Source organism: Anas acuta, chromosome 3 (genome assembly GCF_963932015.1).
Source record: "Anas acuta chromosome 3, bAnaAcu1.1, whole genome shotgun sequence".
NCBI lineage: Eukaryota > Metazoa > Chordata > Aves > Anseriformes > Anatidae > Anas > Anas acuta.
The window spans coordinates 103,653,925-103,675,428 of NC_088981.1; the positions used below are offsets into that span (position 1 = coordinate 103,653,925).

The 21,504-nt window shown below is 36.4% G+C and overlaps 1 protein-coding gene across 4 annotated transcripts in view; it reads left to right on the forward strand.

The window, feature by feature from the left end:
- Nucleotides 1-21,504, forward strand: part of GREB1 (growth regulating estrogen receptor binding 1) — a 95,125-nt gene that overhangs the window by 26,087 nt on the left and 47,534 nt on the right. For 3 of the 4 annotated variants that reach the window (XR_011095381.1, XM_068678607.1, XM_068678609.1), the window contains exons 2-4: nt 11,086-11,242; nt 16,978-17,097; nt 17,853-18,029. Coding sequence is in view for 3 of the 4 variants with exons in the window: in XM_068678607.1 (XP_068534708.1) it covers nt 11,086-11,242; nt 16,978-17,097; nt 17,853-18,029 (454 nt within the window). In the remaining variant the exon portion in view is untranslated. Of the gene's footprint in view, nt 1-232; nt 387-11,085; nt 11,243-16,977; nt 17,098-17,852; nt 18,030-21,504 lie in introns of those variants that run through there. The other variant, XM_068678608.1, reaches the window with a different exon arrangement.

The following is a 21,504-nucleotide window of genomic DNA, read 5'->3' on the forward strand; positions in this document are numbered from 1 at the left end:
AGTCAGGCCATTTATCATTTAGTATAGCCAGCACACAAATTAGAGGACAGCTTGCCAGGTTATATTGTGGTCTCATTACTTTGTTTTTGCTGTAGCTGCAGAATAGATAGCTTTGAAACCTTCCTGTGTTCTACTGTGCCAGGAGAGTGTTCGTGTCATGGTGACCTGACTGAGTTGTTCAGTTGCGTACAGTGCTGACTCAGGAGCCTTAAGTGTCCTAACCAATTCTTCAAGCAGCAGCCTCTTCTAAATCAAAAGGAGGAAAATGTCATAAAGATATAATCACTGGCGGTTGCTGCGGGTGTAAAATGTTCAGCAGATTTCAGAATACGAAATTTGGGGAGTAACTTACTGGATGTAATTGAGGAGCACATGCTTTCGTTACGGTACAGTATATTTTTTATTACATAGCTAGTATTGCTATGCTGAAAAATACTGTTAATGTTTAATGGGAACATTAACATAAATAGATATGCTAATGGTAGATTCTCACACTGCCTTATACTGGTGACTGTTCAAATGCTGGTGTTGAGAGGAATTTTTAACAGTTGATATATTTTAAGTACATGCATTTGTCTACATTTTGTGTCCCTCCTGCATAGTCAGTTATGTGCTGTCTTTGGTGTGAATGATTTCCCTTCAGGATAACTTTGATGTATTTTGAAAAATACAGAAAAATTTAATTTTTACTTCCTTAAGATTGGCAATTTAGATCTCAAACTGCTAAGTTTACTTTCTTAGATGTATGAAATTTAAGCATTGTAGTGGTTCTTTAAGTAAAAATGCTTTTTTTTTTGGGGGGGGGGGGGGGGGGTGGATTACATTTTTATGTTTAGGAATTTTTCTTATTTGATGTATTTTCAGCATGCTGTACATGTGCAACTGATCTCCTGACTGAGTATACTTTGATGCTGAGTTTTGTCTTCATTTGTAATAAATTTACCCAAAGATGTATGTGGTATCTTTTATTATAACTCCAAAGGTGGTGAAGTGTTTTTTTGGACTGTTCCCATTGTATTTCTGTCTTCTTTTTGTTTATTTTTTTAGCAAATATGATCCAGTTTTATCATAGTGTACTCTGTCAGAAGAAATCATCAAAGATCTCTATTTCAGTCAATGAGGCCCTTCTCCGTGAAAGCAGTAAAGCTTCTAAACCTGTGCATGGAGAACTATATATCCACGGAGAGCTGTCAGATGGCTCCGAAGTGTCTTTAAGCCATGCACCCTGCTCTGCTTGTGTGCCTGTGGCTGCCCCATGGGCAGTTGCTGCACTGCTTCCACTAATGAGCCTAGAAAGTTAGGCTTAGGTTAAGGAAAAATAAAAGCCTGGCTTTGAGGATGGCTCAAAAGCTAGCCTTTACAATCAGTGTAGGGTTACTCTGTATACTCGCGTTGGATTCTGAAAAGATTCTCCAAAACAGTCTCTAGCACCAATAATCTTAAAACACAGTATTGTACTCGATGTGGTGGTTTCCAAAGAATTTTCTTTGGGAAACATGCATTTCAAGATAATCTCTTTTTGATGCACCAGTTTGTTTCCTACCGCTTTGCTCTAAGATCTCAAGTGCTGCTACACTCAAAAGGAACAGAGCACATGTGTGAGACAATTCTTGAAGAGAGTTTTATCCTTGTCCTGGGTAACATCGAGAAAGCATTTGCACTGACAGTGCTGGGAAAGGGAATGACCTAGACCTGTACAACTTAGGGAACATTTTTTACTAATTTTCCACTTGCCACTTTGATCATCGTTTCCTAGTGCTGATTTGTGGCACCTCCTTCCCTCCCTTTCTCCTCCCTCTACTTGGCTTCTTCCTGCTGCTTAACAAGCTCAATTGGTTTTATGTATGTAATTTTTTTTTTTTTTAAGAGAGTTTGAAGGTGGTCTCTAAAAGAATTGCTTTCATCCAGAGCCAGGAGCTGATCAAAGCAACACACAAAAGCCGAAGGGGAGCCAAAGCAGAGCTGCCTGACCAGCCGTAGGGTCAGGGTTCTGCGCTGTAGAAATAGTGAGGCATATCAGTTGAGCTACGCTGGAAGCTGCTGATAAGGGCTTTTCCCTCCAGTAACACCTGCAAATTTTATGAGATCCTGCAGGAAAATCAAAGAAATCTGCATCAGAATGCATTGTTTCCTGCAGAGAAGAATGTGGAAGTATTTACATTGAAGTGCCATTGCCTAAATGTATTTATAGCCATATAATATATTAGGCTTAGTCTGCACGATGATTACAGCACTGGAGTATCACCTAGCTCCATGTTTACTTTTAATTAATTAGTCCGGTTGTCAGGTTATTAAGGAGTGACATGCATGATTGTCTATGAAAAGAGGGTTCACCTTAAATCAAAAAAGCAAGAAAATGAAAATTGATGTGAACATTTTGCCTGAAGATAGATTTCTAGTGAAAGTCACAATTACCAAGCAAGTTAATAATGGATGCTCTGTCATCTGTAAAAACTCTAATTAAGATTCTTTCTTTCTCTTTCTTTCTTTCTTTCTTTCTTTCTTTCTTTCTCTCTCTCTCTCTCTCTCTCTCTCTCTCTCTCTCTCTCTCTCTCTCTCTCTCTTCTCTCTCTCTCTTTCTTTCTCTCTCTCTCTCTATCTTTCTCTCTCTCTCCCTTCCTTCCTTCCTCCCTCCCTCCCTCCCTTCCTCCCTCCTTCCCTCCTTTCTCTCTCTCTCTTTCTCTCTCTTCCAGTTATAGGTGTTTATCAGGTATCAGTCCCAATTATGATGGTTATGATTCTCTTTAAATTTGACTAGTAATCTGATGTATGACTTTCCACCAAGGGCTCTACTACAACCAGTTTGAACTTTGTCTGGCATTTTTACTTCTTCATTAAGATAAGCTAAGGTAGATAGACTGCTGTTTTTAAACAAATCATTATTTTAAATTTCTTAGAACAATGGTTTTGTCAAACTCAGGTTTGACAGTAGGCATAGAAGTTTTTAGGGTGAAGGATGTTTGTTTTTTTTTTTCTGCTTGTAAAGGAAGATTAAACTATGTCTTAAAATCAAAACAACCTTTTATCCTTAACTTATTAAAGGAATTTGGTTGTCATTGGAGTTTTCTGTTTCCCCAGAAAGCTACAATGTAAGCTGTCACAGTTTAGATTCCTTCTCACTAAATTGCCAACATGCCTGAGTCCAGATCTCCAAGCCTAATGCATAGCTGTATATTTTAATGAGTTTATGGCAAGTTAGAGTGCTCTGTGTTCAGTGGAGCTTTATTTTTTTGGTTCAAAGTAAAGTTGAATTTGTATACGAAGTTTAAAAATACATATTGGGTTTTCTTGTAGACATAGTCTGGACATTCATTTTTTCCTTTGTCTATAGAAAATATTTGTGTGTGATTTTTTGATAGTATTCTCTGCATGAATTATAGGATTTTAATTGAAAAATGGAAACTTTCTCTTCAAAATAATGAATGTTGGTATACAGTTGAAAATTTTCAGCAAAAATAAGAAAATACTTGTTTTTAGCTGAAATTCTTGTCTTTCTAATGGCCAAAATGAAAGTGAAATAATTTTGTATTAAGGGTGATTCATTAAATAGTTGGATTTTTTTCTCTGCCAAAGAAAAAAGAAGGAAGCAACAGCTTTCTAATAGTGCTTTTACTGAGACTGCTTACCTCTGATTTGTTCCAGTCTGTTTTCATACCTATTGGTATGGATCAGTATGGGCTTTTTTTTTTTGGTTTGTTTGTTTTTTCCTGAATGCACAAAGGGCAGTTAACAAATTGGGCTTGTTTTTTTCAATAGATGGGGAAAATACATACATTTGATTTCATTGCAGAGGTAACTGTATTAGTTTTTGCAGAGATCTCCTGATAATAAATACATCTCCCTATTATTTACTTCTGAATTGAGTGAGGGAACTGATTTCAGTGATTCATAGAAGCAATTTGGCTTGGGAGGTAAAGTTACCAAAAAGCTTGGTGACTTCTTCCCACTCTTCCTAGTGCACTTGAGAGCTTGGCACCTTTCAGTCAGCACTCTTGTTCCAAGCTCCTGTTGCTTGGAAACATGAGTCATTGGAGGAAATCATCTCACCGTTAATGCAGGAGAAATCCTGTGCCTGGAGTCAGCCTAATTTTCCAAATCAAAGTAAGATGTCAGATAAAAATTAAAAGCAAGAGCAGAAGAAAAAGAAAAAGAAAAAAAAAAAAGAGTGATATAGAGGTCTGGGCAGTAGTTTTCTTTCAGTATATTCTCTTTATGGAAACAGTAGCAGAATTGTTTTTGGCTGTATAAAGATGGTAGAGTTATGTTCTCTGTGACCTGTCATCAACCTTAATCAGCGCCTCTGTTTTTAATCATGAACTGCTTTCCAAAGTGGCATTATTAGGAAACCATTAAATTTAATCTGATCTGGTCTGCCCACAGCATTTCTAATAAAATTCCATGGGAGATATATGAGTTTTAAGATCTGGTAACAGAAAATGAGCTGGAAATTCTGGCAAAGATAGCTGTGGTTTAAGTCAAGGCTTTAATGTTGTCTTTAAAATGTAATGGCCAAATGTGGTGTGCTGAACTCCCATAACTTTATTCGTATATGAAACACTGATTAGCTAGATACTTTTAAATGATTTGTCAGCTTTATTGCTATGGAACAAATGACTTCACTGGAGGAGTGGATTTCAATATGCAGATCCATGAGTGACTATTGATATTAATCTGATTATCACTATAGAGTTCAGCTAAGTAGAAATACCATCATCTCATTTCTCAGCAACTTTTGAAGTTTCAAGATTTAGCTTTATGGGTAAGGCTATCAGCAAAAAAAAGAATACTTTTTTTCATTATGATTTTGATGAAAAACATAGAAATAGTAAAACATTGCTATGGAAGTGATCTGAAATGAAGAAATGTAGTTAAATGTTTCCCACAGTCCATTATTGTATCAAAAACCTCAGTCTTCTGAGCTCTTTTTTCCCTATTTCTTACTGCCAAGTTGTTCATGCAGAATATTTTGTGGAAACAGGTTTGACTTCCAGAAACCAATATATTTTACAGAAATTGGCAATAGTCCACCTATTTACTACACCCATATGACAAATAAAAAACTTGGTATATTGCTTCTACAAGTGATAATTACATGGTACATGAACAACCAGATTGTTTTCTAAGGGAATAAGTTTTGCTTTGTTCTTGCCCATAGTAGCTACAACTGTATTGGTAAATTGAACAGTTGCAGGGAAATTCCAGTGGGCTAGAAAATAGTTTTCTGTTGTTAGTGTCTTGGCATGGCTGTAGTGCCAGCACCCTCTAAAACAATTCCCAGGGACACTTCTGAAGTTATGTTGGGCCAGTGACCATTCACAAAGGATATTTTGGGTAGAGTAACTTTGTTTTTTGTTAGAGTAACTTTATTAGTAAAGACATCACCTATATTATGTGCATATCCTTTGGGACTCAGAAACAAAAAACGGTCTGTGGCCCATTTTATTTTTTACTAAAGATGCAACCTCTCTGTTACTTGCTCGTAAAACAGGCCATGACTCTTAGTAAGGAGGAACTCTGCTGTGTCTTGCTGAGTCTTGTGGGGGGTCAATATCAGTAAGAAGCTCATTTAGTTTCCCTGCACTAAGAATTTGTTATAACTCGTGGTAATAGATTTAACACACAATGTTAATTTATGTGAGACAAACATTAATGCAGAAGATGAAAAATAGTTTATTCTTCCAAATCCACAGATTGAGAGAGCACTGTCTATAACTACAGACAGCTTCACAGAAATAAGAAAAAAAATAGACCATGATTATGCAGTCTTGTGTCTGAAGTGAAGCAGCCACATGTAGCCACATATATGCCATATATGTATATCTATGTACTGTTTATCATTGCTGTCAAAGGGAATCAGTGTTGCAGTGTCTCCAAATTTACTTTTCTTTCTGTAGTTACATCTAGAATCCTGCCATAGGATTTATTTCTTCTTGTTGCTTTTAATGCAGGTTTTCAAGAATTATTAGAGACTTCACCTAACTTTAGAAATATTGACGGACTTTGCATGTTAGTAGATTGCTCTGACTCATGTTCAGTGAGCAAATGGATCATGCTAACTACCTTTTCCAATACTGAAGTGTGATCAAATTGTTAAGCTGCAGTCTCCTCTCAGACAAATATTAATACTTTTTGAATACTTAAAACCAAAATTTATACAAAGAAAACCTAATTTTATACAAGTTATGAACTGCCTCTTGTGATAGCAATGGCAAATGATTTTGAAATAATAAGGGGCTTGACGACATCATACCAGTCTTCCATAAAAATATGATTTAATAGAACTTTATTAGGCTGTTTTGAAAGTATGAATGCTCAGTGCTCAAAATGGGAAAATGTATCCATTTCTATACTGCTTTGGTCTGATATGAACACCTTCTGCATTGTAAATATCTAAAATGGCTAAAAATATCTCAGAAATCTTTTCATGTAGCCTGAGAAAGGAAATTAATATTGTTCGCAATTTAAAATTAAATAGAATAGTAGTGGTTCAGCTATTGGTACTCCATATACGATGTTAATTTCTTTTATCTATCAGAGAATATTTCTCATCACATAAAATTAATAAAGTAGAAATGTCAATGAAACTTTAAAATGCAAAAAGATGCAATTTAATGTAAAACTTTTCCTCTTGTAATAATTTGCAAGTCCTATGTAAGACTGATTTTTATTTATTTATTTTTTATTATTTGTCCACCACACTTGAAAACTGGGGATCTATTCCCCTTTTCTTCCCTTCAGACCTCTCAACTAAATGATTAACCGTGGCTTCCTAATTTCACTCTTAGATCCCTTGATGTCTTTTTCAAGACTTCTTAACACAGCCTCCAACTGAGCTTTTTCTCAGTTTCTGTTAAAACCAGACTTTCTATAACAGTCTTATTTCAATGACAACTGTCAAAAGCGCCAGATTAATTTCTGTGCTCTAAATTTTCCTTAGGAAACCTTGAGAGGTCCCTTCCAGCCCAACCCAATCTTTGATTCTGTGATACCCATTCTGTCCTAGGTGTAGGATAAATTCTGTCCAGGGTTGCTGTGCTAGATCTTCAGTCTTCACAAAATCTTGTCTCTCCTTAGTACAGGCAACTGCAACTGAAAAGTTACCAGTGCGTTACAGTTGTCATTTCATTAATCAAAAGATCTCTCTCCAAACACCTCCACTCTAGGGAATGGGACTGTATGTCCTTTGTGTTAATGTGACCAGACATGGTATTGTCATCATGGCTGAGGTGGAACTTCTTTTCTAAATCGCATCAGCTGGAGTACGAAGCCATAGCAGAATTTCTTCAAAACCTGGCTATTTCAGCTGCAGTTGAACTTGAAGTTGAGTATGTATCTGACAGCCTGTATCTGACATTAACCCTTAAGCAGATCTCTGTTTTCCCTAGTTGTATAACCACTGTTTACCACAGGAACCCTGACAGTTCCTTGCTTGGAATTTGAGAGCTGCTCTCTTTAGACAAACATACTTCTACTTTTTATTTTTAGACTAATGTACTTTTACAAGCGTTTTCAGCTGCCTGGATTTGCCACTGTTCTTTGGCAGCGTTTATGTGTGGGTTTCTAACACACTGACCTGACCCAGTCCAATTACATCTGCAGTTGTTTCTCAGGCACCCGTGTGCACCCTCAGAGCACATTTTTTTCCCTTCTTCTTTTATCATGGTTTTTCAGGTCTTCTTTCCTTTTTTTTTTTTTCTTTTTTTTTTTTTCTTTCCTTTGTATTGACAAATATTGACTGCGATATGGAGGTGCTTTTTGATTTATCAGTAGATGAGGTCGAGGACTATCCTTCTGTTGTGCACTGTGATTTTTTTTTAATAGTTCAGGTCACCATCTATGTTCATGGCTTGGAATTTCACATGCATTTGAAACTTCAGCCTGTGCCACCCACTTGTATCCAAGAGAGACATAAATCTGGGCTGGGAACGCTGAGCTCATTGAAGCAGGAGAATAGGACTCAAAGCCTTTGCTTCCTGGTGCCACAGAGTCAGCAATTTACAATTCAGGTACCACAGTCTGGGCGGCTTTAAAGAAAAGGGGATGACAACCATCACAGTGTTAGTGAGAAACAGCTTCTCCCCTGTTTGCTGCACAGAAGTCATCTCTCCCACAACTGAGAGAACTACTGGGATTCTGAATGGCAAAGGCTGATGCTGGCAAATCTCCTGCAATGGGCATTTTCTGGTTCCAGTGGTGTGTGTTTGATGATGCAAAATGGCTCTAAAATATTTTTCATGTCTTCCAAAGTATGTTCCTGAATTTATGTGTGTATTTCACAGTGTAATTGTAAGATCCCACAGGTACACAAGAGCTTAGCACATGTACAAATCCAGAAAGTACTTTTTTTTTTCACTGTACAAAACCATTCAAAATTAGCACTACAATGGATAAACTTAATTATGTTGTGAAGGATTTCAGGATCTGTATGTTGCATAAAAAATAGCTTAATCTTCATTGATTCCTTGTCTGTCACAACAAGATGCTGGTTTTTGTCATCCACAGCTTTAAAGATAGGTTTTCTAACATGTCCACTAGTGGTCTCTATAAGTCCTAGGCAAATATGTTAGATACCAGTAAATGCTGTATCTAATAAACTGTACGGAATAATATCTGTCTGTACATATGGGATAAAGCTTATAAACTGGAATGTCATGGTGTTTTCTCATTCATCACAAATAGATGCAGATAGTAATCAGTAAAACAAGTAAGCCTCCATGCCTCATTGTGTAAAGCAGCTCTTAGTGCAAATTTATGTAGTAATGCTTTTGAGTTGTCTCAAAATATCGTGTCTTACTCTGGATGAATTAAAAAACTTACTATTTCTCATGTGCTTTAAAGAAGCTCTTTTAAGAAGTAAGTTTGAAAATCAGGTAGAGCAGTTTTCTGTGCATAGTCATGTTGAGAATGGGTAAAATCCAGCCCTTTGTAAGACTAGCCTCTGCAACTGCAGTCAAACTTTTGAATATCATCTGAGAGCTGTGTAATTATTTTTAAGTATAAAAATCTTTTGGATCTTACATGATTTTTTCTTACTGTGGCTCTGTGCTTAATAAAGCAGTCTATGTAAAATCTCTGTGGAATTCATGATATCTAAATGCTGTTTCTATTCCTGAAAGTGTAGCTTTGAATATTAACCATACTGAGTTAACCATTCATGCATTTTTATTTCTCTTTAGTCTAGAATTTCAAGACTGTGATGAACAGTCACATAGCACCATACTATACCTGACCCTGAAAATGAGCAGACAGGTCCCTGACAAACCATATGTCTCCAACCTAATAAGAGAAAATATTAGTTCATAATAAGGGGAGGGATTTTAGAGAAGAATGAAATAGGAATCTGTCAGGTATCTTGATTATTTGTCTTTATTACATAGAGCTTGAAAGATGGATTAGAATTAGAACTAAATATCATGTAGTACCTTTGTGTAGAAACACTATTGGGTATAATTCACTTTAGACATTAACATTTAGACATGTTTTATTGCATACATCTCTCATAAAGCTTTTTAGGGACAATACTGAAGTCAGACTTTCCTCATTGTCTTCAGCTGTGCTTGGTGTAGGTGAAGCAGCAGTGAAAATTTGAAACTAGAGGAGCCAGAGGGAATTGTCAGCTGCTTGTGTTGGAAGAGGAGATGCATCACTTGCATGTTAGCACTGAACCTAGCTAACATGTGTTGTGGCTTCCCATGTACCCTTCAGCAAACAGGGATACATCAGTGCTGCACACTAAATTTCTTCAGTTGGCTTTTGTGTACATAAACCTGTTTTTTCAGTAATGCCTGCTCCATGATCATGTTCATAAGCGCTGCCTGAATAGTTATATAATTCTCATTATGCTTCTAATAACACCATATATAATGTATAGTTATATATATAGTATTAAAATGGTACAAAAAAGTATACAGAGATATGATTATATATGTATAATGGTTTTGTAAAGTCATAAAAATATATCCAAACTATCAAATTTGTATGTTATTTCTTTCAAATTTGTATGTTGCTTCTCCTCCTGACAAAAGCAGCATGTGATTTCAAAGTAGTTTTTCTTTTGCTTGACTGATTCCTACAGGATGCTTCCCAACAGGCTCATTTCCCAAGCAGTATCCAGTGCTGAGGAGGGGCTGTTCAGTGTTTTAGGAATTACTGCCACAAACAGGAAGCGTTTCATGCTTTCTATTCACAGTTACTTGAGGAGGGAGAGGACATGGGGCCCAGGGCAAGAGCTACTTTGTGACAGAAAAAGAAAGCTGGCATGGCTTTTGGTTATACCAGGTCATTGTATTCGCTGTGGAAAGCAGGCGGCAGTTAAATACGTGGGAAGTAAATGCTGGGATATTCAGCTGGAATAGACTGACTCTTCAGTGACAGTCTGAGTAAATTATTTTGTTTCACTAGCAATAAAATCCTAATAATGAAAGGCAAAATCAAATAGATGTGTCTTTATCTTAAAAAAAAATAAAATGAAAAAAGAAAAAAAAGTTTGCTTATATGGTAAAATATTGTTTAAGGTGAGAAGGAAAAGCCATTATCTTTTAGGATATGTTAGTGCAATGCTATTGTACTTCCAAGATTAACAACATATATGTTGAACTGCTTTAGCTGTGAGTTTTCAGCTGTGGTGGGCTATGCAAAGGTATATACACAGAACTGCACTATTCCCCAAATCCTTTACAATTTATTCTGTTCAAATCATGCAAAACAGAGAGGTTGTTTTACAGGTGAGATTGCTGACTGTTGAAAATGCATCTCCTCAATTGCTATATAAACGAAGGAATTACTAGAATCAGGCTTCTAAGTGTCAAAGTTTGCTGCCTTTCTGCTGAATTACAGAAAGCTGTTACTTTTAGATAACTTCCTGTAATTTACCACCAGGATCAGCACAGTGACTGCGGCAGTCAATGTTCTTTTCCTTTGCCTTTCTTTGTGGGCAGTGAAGCTTCTCTCTTTCATGAGAAATGGTGTAGCCTGACATCAACATGCAGTGATTGAGTTTTGAGTACTAAAATTGAAATCTTTTTTTTTGTTGTTGTTTGTTTGTGTGTTTTTGTTGTGTTTTTCCTCGTCTTTTTGTTTGAGAAGATGGGAAATTCTTATGCTGGTCAGCTCAAGACAACAAGGTTTGAAGAAGTGTTGCATAATTCTATCGAGGCCTCTCTGCGCTCAAATAACTTAGTTCCCAGACCAATCTTTTCTCAGTTGTATTTGGAAGCAGAACAGCAACTGTCATCACTGGAAGGTAGGAATTTATGTTTTTGCTCAAAGACAATTCTGCTGTTTGCTCTCCCAACGGTCAGCACAAACATTTTAAATTAGAATACAGAAAAACAAAAGAATTGAAAGTTTCTGTTTGGATATTTTATGATCTAAAAATGTATATAAATATGTGTATTAGAATTTGATTAAGATATTAAATGCATTGTCTTTTATTTTGACAAAATTAAGTCATCTGCTTACTCAGATTTACTGTGAATTTTTCCTTTAAGTGTTTGGAGAAATCTTTGGAAATTTGGAACATAGATCTGTCATCCTATAATTTATCATACACTACTGAAAATTATGCAGTAAATAATGGTAAATATGTGACAGAATTATAAATGAGATATAGTAAGAGTATTAAGTATATTAATTTTCATTAATAAATACAGCAGAAGTAAATACAACAGAATTATTTTAGTTGGTTATAAAGAAGGTTTATGATTACTTTGGGCATGATTTTTTTAGTTATTCTGTTGCTGTAAAGGTACAAACCCTTAGGATATGTTAGCTCCAGTTAGTATATATGGGACTTTTTGTGTGTTTTTATAGATGTCTTTTTTCTGATTTTGCTTTGTTTGGTCTTTTTTTCTTTGACGTAGTATAATTTAGACAAACTGTGTAGCTCTGGCAAGCAAACTCATTGGTACTTTGGTGTCCTCTAATATGTGTATTCTAGAGGTGTGCAGTGAGTTTACTGGTGTGTGCAGAACTCTGGCATGCGTGTGCAAGGTTATTTTTAATAATTTTATTATTTATCCTTTTCTGTCATCAGGGTGGTGTTTCATTTCTTTTGACCAGGTCTACTTATGCTGTCATAACTCGCAAAAGATAGCTCAGAAACATGTAATGCAGAACCCATAATGATTAACAATCCACACTAACAGAAAACAAAACAAACAAACAAAAATAAATAGTAATTAAAAAAAAAATACTTTGCACGTATTAAACCCTTTACTGTTACCTCATTGTAACTGCTGAGAAAATATTCCTTAAAGAAATAACTCTGCTCACCGCTCACACATCATTGAACATTTTTTTTGTTTTTCCCCCTAGCGTAGGACATACATCTGATATACATTCATTGTTTAAATATTTATGATGCTTTTTCGTAACACAAAGTGATCCTTCTATCAAATCCTTCTAAGAAAATTTCATAAACCTTTCCATGGCAACCAACTGTGATGTCACAAAATGGATTTTGACATCAGTTGGGAACGCTGCTACAGGAGCAGACGCATTGTTCAGGAACAAAAGTGCAATTTCACACTTCTGTAACTCCTTTCTTTCAGACAACTTTTTAGATCACGAGGGGCTGATTCTGTTTTCTTTGCAGTTAATGGCAACAGAATTGAACTGTAATTAATTAAAAGTCCCACAACAGCTTGATGGAGAACATTTATTTCATAGAAGTTTCAGACAAAGGGAACTGTGAATGGGACTCTGAAGGGACCTGAAATAGAGTTTATCCAAGGTTGTTCCTCAGGTGGAAGAAGTCTGCAATGTGGCATCCTGTACTCTAGCCTCACAATAAATAGAAATTTCCAGTTCTTCCAATTTATGAATCTTTGTACTCAGAGGAACAGAAAGCATCTAAAGCAGAGATCTATCCTTATGCATAAGCTCTTGTTCTCCCCTCTTGTTATTTTTCTTTACTCCAGCCTTCTGACATAGAATCATAGAATGGTTTGGGTTGGAAAGGACCAAAGATCATCAAGTTCCAACCCCCTGCTGTGGGCAGAGACACTTCCCACCAAACCAGGTTGCCCAAAGCCCCATCCAACATGGCTTGAACACTTCCAGGGGTGGGGCATCCACAGCTTCTCTGGGCAACCTGTGCCAATGCCTTACCACCCTCAGAGTAAGTTTCTTCCTTGTATCTAATCTAAACCTACCCTCTTTTAGTTTAAAGCCATTACCCCTTGTCCGATCACTATGACCCCCTGACAAAGAGACCCTCCCCAGCTTTCCTGCAGGTACCCTTTAGGTACTGGAAGGCTGCTGTAAGGTCTCCCCAGAACCTTCTCTTCTCTAGGCTGAACAACCCCAGCTGCCTCAGTCTCTCTTCATAGGAGAGGTGCTCCAGCACCCTGATCATCCTTGTGGCCCTCCTCTGGACTCATTCTAATATGCCCACGTCCTTCTTGTGCTGGGAGCCCAAGAGCTGAATGCAGGGCTCCAGGTGGGGTCTCATGAGAGCAGAGCAGAGAGGGAGAATCACCTCCTTGCCCTGCTGGCCATGCTTCTTCTGATGCAGCCCAGGATATGGCTGGCTTTTTGGGCTGCAAGTGCACACTGCTGGCTCATGTTGAGCTTCTTATCAACCAACACCCCCAGGTTCTTCTCTTCAGGGCTGCTCTCAATCTATTCTCCACCCAGCCTGTACTTGTGCTTGAGATTGCCGCAACCCATATGCAAGACCTTGCACTTGGCCATGTTGAACTTCGTGAAGTTTGCACAGGCCCACCTCTCATGCCTGTCCAGGTCCCTCTGGATGTCATCTCTCCAGCATGTTGACCACAAGCAAACTTGCTAAGAGTGCACTACATCCCAGTCTCCATGTTAGCAACAGAAATGTTAAATAGTGCCTGTCCCAGACCCCTGAGAAAAGCCGCTTGTTACTGATCTCTACTTGGGCAGAAGAAATTTTCCATATGATTTTTTTTTTTTTTTAAATTAAGGTACATCAACTGTATAAGCATAAAGATCTAATCAATTTTCATGAGAACTGAAAAGAATTCTTTAAAGAAACTGAGAAGAATAAAGAAAACAATTGTGTTTATGGTATCTATTAATAAATCTAAATTCAATAAAATATGGACATAATCTTCACCAAAAAATTGTTGGTTAATGGAGTTATAACAAGTTAGATCAGCTGACTGCTTCATTCTGCAACATACAACAGAAGAACAATGGTTGTGACTCTCTGCTACCATATTATCTCTGGTTTTGAGTGCTTGATTGTGTTCTTTAAGAATTGTTTAAAAAAAAGACATGGAGCAGAAATAAAAATATAGAGGTCCTTGGAGGGATATTGTTTTAAAAGGGAAGCAGAAGCTGTAGATCTTTTTTAAAACAAGCAGCAGAAATCTTAATGATGCTCAATACAGGTGACAACACTTCATTCTTGTGTATTAATAGTACATACATACTCTTGTATTCTTTTCATTGTTGTCTTTTGAAAGTGCTGCAGCTCTCCTCTTCCTTGGTTTCCACTTCTATTTTTATTTTTTTTTTTAAGTGAAATTACCTGTTATGGCTGAGCAAACCTAACAGCTTACCGGTGGCCAAAGGGGGAAATCCCACATCCTGCTTCCTCCATTTTTCCTAGCCATTTTCTGCCTTTCCAACAGCTTTGGCATTTCTTGGATCTTGCACTGATACATAAATACGTAATACATTAACCTGGTAAAAAAAATAAAAATAAAATGAAAAGGTCATTTTTGTTTGCCTGGTTAGCTTTCTGGGCTAGCAAGCTGGGATGACTCCTCATGGGCTCCAGTAAGTGTCAGTGCTGATACAAAGAGGAAAGAAGGATCTTCATGGCCAGGAGTGCAGGAAAAGAGAGGAGAGCCAGATTCACACCCTTTTTCATAGCATCTAGATGTTAGTCAAGGTTAAGTCATAACACATTACTTATCCCTGTTTTAAATAGCAAAGATGGAGAGCTTCGCTTTTCTCTTTGTCCGCTTTCAGCATTTTTATCTTTGGACTACGCCCTTAAACAGTAGTGTTTAACATTCTGTCCTTATCTGTGCGCACCAGCACTCAAGCTTGATGTTTAGATATTTAAAAGTAAACATGCCTTTCAAATCCTCTTCTAGATTGGGATTTAAGTCTTAGTAACCTTTAAAGACAAACTTTCAAACCCAGATTTACTTTCTAAAAACATCCTTTCTAATTCTGATTTATTCTGTAGTATTTGTTTCGCCAGGTCTACAATCCTTTCTCTATAGAAGAAAACAAAAACAAAAACAACAACAACAAAAAAACATTCTGAGGAGTGTCATAGGAAAAAAAATCCTTGAATATTCTGTGGGATTCTGAGTGCCTGATCCAAAAAGTCAGTTGAAGCACAGAGAATGCGTCCAGTTGGCATTGAGCTCTGGAGGATGACTGCAGTGAGCTTTGGTGTTGTTCTGTTTAAAGACTAAAAGCTGCATCAGCAGAAGATTTTAGGACCCTAATTGCTATTCTACCTGCTAAAGTCCAGCTAGCATACCCAGCTTCTCTTTGATCCTCAAATAAAATACCAGCAGCCCTTCACCACCAAATTTTGCCAGTGAAATCTCTTTGTATTGCAGGCAGGTCTCTATACAAGCCAAGAAGCTGTAAGACAAGACGTAAGCCCCAATGGATTCATCTAGTACTTTTTCCCTACCTTTGTCTTACGTAAGGCTGGATCCAGTCTAACATTTTCCGAAGTCCTGTCCACAGAAATGTTCTCCCCATTGACGATTTAGTTGTACTCCTCTGCTTGCCACCTTTTCCCCATTTGCTATGAGTGTGTCCTAGTCACAAGAGAGGATGGAGTCATTGCTCAGTGTGTTTTGCTGGAGGTGTTGCATTATGCATGGAAAATGATTGTCTCACAGATAGAGAGAGGGAGAGAAGCAGTCTCTAGCTGGAAGGCTGAAAAATACATTAAGATTATGCAGGTGAATTCTCTTAACAAGAAAGCTATCAGGTAAAATTGCTGACTTACGTAACCAGGACACCAGAAAAGTGGTTCACAGCAGAGAATGTGGATAGAAAACACCTAAATGCCCCTTAAAAAGAATCCTAAATGATTCATTCTTTTCCTAAGCATTCAGTATGGAACACCTAGAATAGTGCAGTCCATGCACAGACCTCTGTGTATTGTCTTCCTAGACATCTGCCTTTCCTTGACATTGTACAAGGAGTGACAGTGCTTTACTCAGACCTCTGGATTCTGGCAGGAGACAGACTGCCTGAGAATTAGGTATTCTTATCTTGATATCATCTGTGGTGAACCTACTTTTAAGCAGGAACTGTTTCTTCATCAAGGACAAGGTCATCAAGGACACGGTCAGTACCTCGTTAATAAAATCTGTACTTGGACTGTCGCCAGGATGTTCAAAAGTGCTAAGAAGTAATGAATTGGGGTTTATTTTGGCTGTTAATGTTATAAACAAAGGATACAGTTACAGTGCTTTGATCAACGAGTTCAAGCACCAGGAATTAGAACTCCAAGAATCCTGAGGTTAGCTTAAAAATGAAGAAGTTAATATAAATAAATAAATAAATAAATAAATAAATAAATAAATAAAAGCCACCTTCACGTTGTCCCTTATTTATTTATTTATTTATTTATTTATTTATTTATTTATTTATTTATTTATTTATGTCCCTAGTTTTATTTTTACTTAGCTGCACTGGTGTTGTGTTATTTATTTATTTATTTATTTATTTTTTACAAGGGCTAAAAGCCTTTTTTCTTTTTTTTTTTTTCTTTCTATCTTTTTTTTATTATTTTTTATTAAAGTTTTTCTATTGTAAGCATAAGAATAAGACTGCACGTTGGAGCTTTAAGGAAACAACAAATATCTTAAGAGTTGGCAACGGTGAAGTCATTGTCAAAAGGAGAGAATCCAATTTTCTCTAACACTTTTCTGTAACTGGGTCACCTTGTTCATTCACTGGTTTGTTGCCAGCATTTTCTGTTTTCTAAGTCATATATGCTATTATAATTTGTAGCAGGCAGCAGAGCAGATAATGAGGAAGAGGAAGAAGAAGAGGAGGAAGAAGGCTCAGAATCAAGTAGTCCTGTTTCTTACCAGATGAAGCCTCCTCCAGAAGGATGTTGCACTACTGATGGTAAGAAATGCACTAAACATACACTATCTGAAGGCATTTTTGCCCTACTGAAAAGGGTAGGATTGGGACTCTTTCCCCTGTAACTCATTATAATGAGATAATTTATACGGTGTAGAAATCCAAAAAATGTTAGTATTCATTATCTGCTAGACAAATCTATATTATTCTCGATTGCTTTTACACTTTTGTAAGTGTGTCAGATAAGCATTTGTGTTAAAATACTTGGCACAAGGATAGAATTTCTGTTCTGTTAGGCAAGGTTCAGTGTGCTGGCATGACATTTGCTGAAATGAGTGTGGCAATTTTTAGGCTTTATCATCACTTTTTACTACTTAAAACGTACCTTGTTCAATGTTGCTGTAATTTTTTTTCTGAAAGCTATTGAATTTCTCTAGACATAAATAACTATTATCTACATTTTTGAATGGACGACCAAAGTTATGATGACATTAGTAAGTAGTCCCATAAGTATGATGTGCAACATCATAACGAAAATGTTGATTTTCAGATTTGTCTTTTTTTTTTTATTTTTAATTGTACTCATAGTATTTGTTTATGGCTGACCAAAAAGGCAGGGAAGAAAACTGTCTTTTAGTTTGCCCTTCACCTCGGAGGATAGAACTCTGCTTTTCATTAAAAAATGAAAATAATGTCAGAAGCTCTTTAATAAAGAAGATCGTGTGTATTAAATAAAAACTAATAATCTTATCAATTTAAAATACACTGAATTGTTTTTTATTTATTTTTTTTTCTAGGTTTCTGCCAGGCTGGTAAAGATTTGAGACTGGTTTCAATTTCCAATGAACATATCGAGGTACCATCAGGGTTTTTACTTGTTGGTGCAAAGTCACCAAATTTACCTGATCACCTTTTAGTGTGTGCTGTGGATAAAAGATTCCTGCCAGATGACAATGGGCGCAATGCCCTGTTGGGTAAGTGTCTGTGGTTGGAGTAAGTGGATGCTTCTGTGGTCTACAATTAATTGGTAGTCTTTTTTAGTAGAGTGAGTTCAGCAGGTCTAATTTCTGTTCCATTTGTATAGTAATTCTCAGTGGTGATGCTCAACAAGATAACAACTCAGAGCTGGCTGTGCTTGCTCTATTTAGAAAGATACAGAGGAAGCCAGTTCATTAGAAATGCTTCATCACCTTCTATCTGTTAGTCCAAGAATTAAGTCATAGTCTAGGCAGTTTATGTCCTAGTTGCTGAAACTACACATCTGGTCACTGGACTAGTTGATTTTAGCTTTCCAAATACTAACATACTTGGGCAGGCTGTAGGTCTGTCAAAGTAAACCTTTTTGGCTACTGTATACATGTGAACAGTTTGACAATAGTTTGTACTATAAAAAATTAAGATGATTTCCATTCATCATTTTAGGGTAGGGATCATATTCTCCATTGCATATAAATAATAGAATTTCTTCTGGATCCTAACCCATGACTTTTAGTTATTATCACAATAAACATAAAAATGAATGGTTACAAGTTGAAAATTTTCCTTTCTGTATAATCAAGTAATACTACGTGTTTGAATTCAATGTTACAATTCACAGTATTTTGAGAAAAGAAAAAAAAAAAGTAGGATACTTACTAGTTTCTTGCCTTTCATCCATTTGTCTAACTTCTAACATAAACTAGGTTCTTCTACCTATTTTTGCTATAGCCCTTCTGATTGCTATTAACCTCATGCAAATCAACACAACTGGGGTGATCCACAATCATGTGAATAAGTGAACTAAATACTGATGTAATTAAAATGGAATAGTTTTTACATTGGGACAAATAGTATATAACCTGAGGGAGAACTCTTTTCTTCATCAGGCATTCTTGTTTTTTTAAGTATTATTTTTCTTAGTTAACCAAAAATGCCTCATCATTTATCTGTGTACCAGTCTGAGCTTTAAATAGCAAAAAGGAACCATTTGTCCTTGTTTCCTTTAACTATTTTCTCTCACAAACACTGAGGGATATGATGTGAACTCAGTTGTTTTCTCAGTATGAGCCACTCTTCAAGGCATTTGGGATGACAGCACGGTGTGAAGGTGGATAATGTAATTCTATGTACAGTGATTTCTTTCCTCATGTGATCTTGCAGAGTTGTGTTGGTCACAGTACATTTGAACAGTGATTGTAAAAGAATTAAGAGGATTATAAATCACCCATGTGTTGTCATTTTAAAGATAAAGACAGGAATGTTGTACCACTCAAGTCATTCAGTGCTAGCACTATTAACAGCTTAAGCTCCTTAGGCTGTTAGCAGGGAGGAAGTAGTGTATCTGTTAATTGCATGCTAAACAAGAACAGAAAAAGGCAACAGGAACATAACTGAGAGGATTTTATATTACTTGCATCCTCAGCTTGCTTATTTAGTTTTAGTTTTCTGAAACCATTTATATGATTATTTTTGGCTGATTTACATTTAGACACCAGTGAATCATGATCTTTTGCAAAGCATTTTAGTAATAACTTTTGTGTATACTATAACAAGCTTAAATCTGTAAGAACCTGTAAGCTTTAAGATCCAAAGACCTGTAAGTTGGAAAAAAAAAATGTTTTCAGTCTCTATAATACGATGAAAAAACATGATGTATCTCATTGACGTGAGTATAGCATACTGTTGCTACAATTGATTGTACTACCACATTGTTCCAGTAGATCTGGTAGAAATTATTGTTTGATTCTGATTTTCATACTCTGATGCAAGTCAAATCAGGGGAAGTAAAATTAGAAGCGGACATCAAGAGTCTCAGTTACAGACACGTAGTAAGCTAAAAGACAACTGTTTTAAACTCTCTGCCTATTAGGATAACACCTCTTTATTGTGCTAGTTTTAAGATGAAAACTTTTCATAGACTCCTACTATGAAGAGTGGAACCTCTTTTTATTATCTTTTATTATCTTTGTTTCAAAAGATAGGATAGAAGGCTTACTTTTGTATTCTGACTTTAGGCCATTCTGCTTTCAAATATCTTGGCCTTCCAGAAAGTGGTCCCTGAAGCATGTCTGAATTTATAGGGAAATTTAAATTAGTTTGTTTAGAATTGAAATGAGATGCCATTGTGAGTCAGAGTATGTCCAACTATGTCCTGCTCTTTTGCTAAGGCTTATTGGTGATTCTGGCATATCGCTTGTAACCCTTGAACCACATTCTTTCATAATTTTTTCTCTTAATATACTGTGTTTCTGTAAGGCAGTTATTACTCAGTATTGTAGGCTTTGTTGTTGTATGTTGTTGTAGTTCATTTTTTTTTTTTTTCCCCCAAAACAATGTATTTCTAGGGAAAGGCACAAATGAAATAACCAATATTTTCCTGATTTCTCATGGTCCACCTGCATACATTTGCGAAGATGCCTATGGAACGTACAAAAATTCCAAAAGAAAACAAAATGTCTCAGTAGTTTCCTGACCAGCTTTTGACTTATGGTCTTGTTCCCATTAGGGGCTGTTAATATGACTGTGGGGCATGAGCCAATTTATTGATTATGCTAATAAGTTGTCCCACCAATCAAGGCATTTGTGCTTATGATTTGAAAGTCATTTTTGTTGGAGACTGAGGTTGTTTTGTTTCTTTGGTTTTGCAGTTGATATACTGTTCCACAGGGAAAAAAATAATAATAAATAAAGTTTTCTGGAAAGGGCTATATTCTTCTTAAGTAAAAAGTTGTCTACATTTGAGAAGACTGAGAACGTACTGTGCATGTTTCTATTAATCAAATTACAGACCAAGTTTCACTACTCTGCAAAGCAAATTGAAGTTTTGCCTTTAGGAAGCTGTTTCTTGTTCTTTTGTAGCCTGAAGGAATGGGTAGATGGAGGAAGAACTTCTGTGATAGTGCAATATTTATTGTTTTCTAATAAAAGAAGCCAATGTAGCAAATATGTACCACTCCCAAAGGTTTCTCTCTTTTGTTACCCCCCACCCCCTTCCAGTTCTCACTCATAAGGAGAGTCTCTCATGATGAACAAAGCAGCTATTCACCCACCATCTTCCTTCCAAAAAGACCAAACAGCTGCCCACTTTCCTAGCAGGGAATAAGAAATCCTTTTTTTTAGAGTGGGTCCCTGAGGTCAGAATGACAGAGGAAAAGATTAGTTTGCTTGCATTTTAAGCTGTGTGTAAGATGAAAACATTTCAGTATGAAATACTGTGGCACTTCTATTAAAATATACAATGTTCTATTCAGCTTTTGTAATAGTAGTGAGTTTCTGTACCATGGAGCTTTCTAGCTTGACCATGTTCATTTCATTTATTTTTAAAACGTAGTACTTCAGTCTTCAAATTTAGTGGTACTCAATGGGAGGGAAAAATGCGGAGCATTGTCAATGTTTTTGTGCTTTTTGCTTGTGTTTAGAAGTGAAGAAATATTTTTGTTGAACAGTTGAAAAAGCAATTTTTTGTGTTAA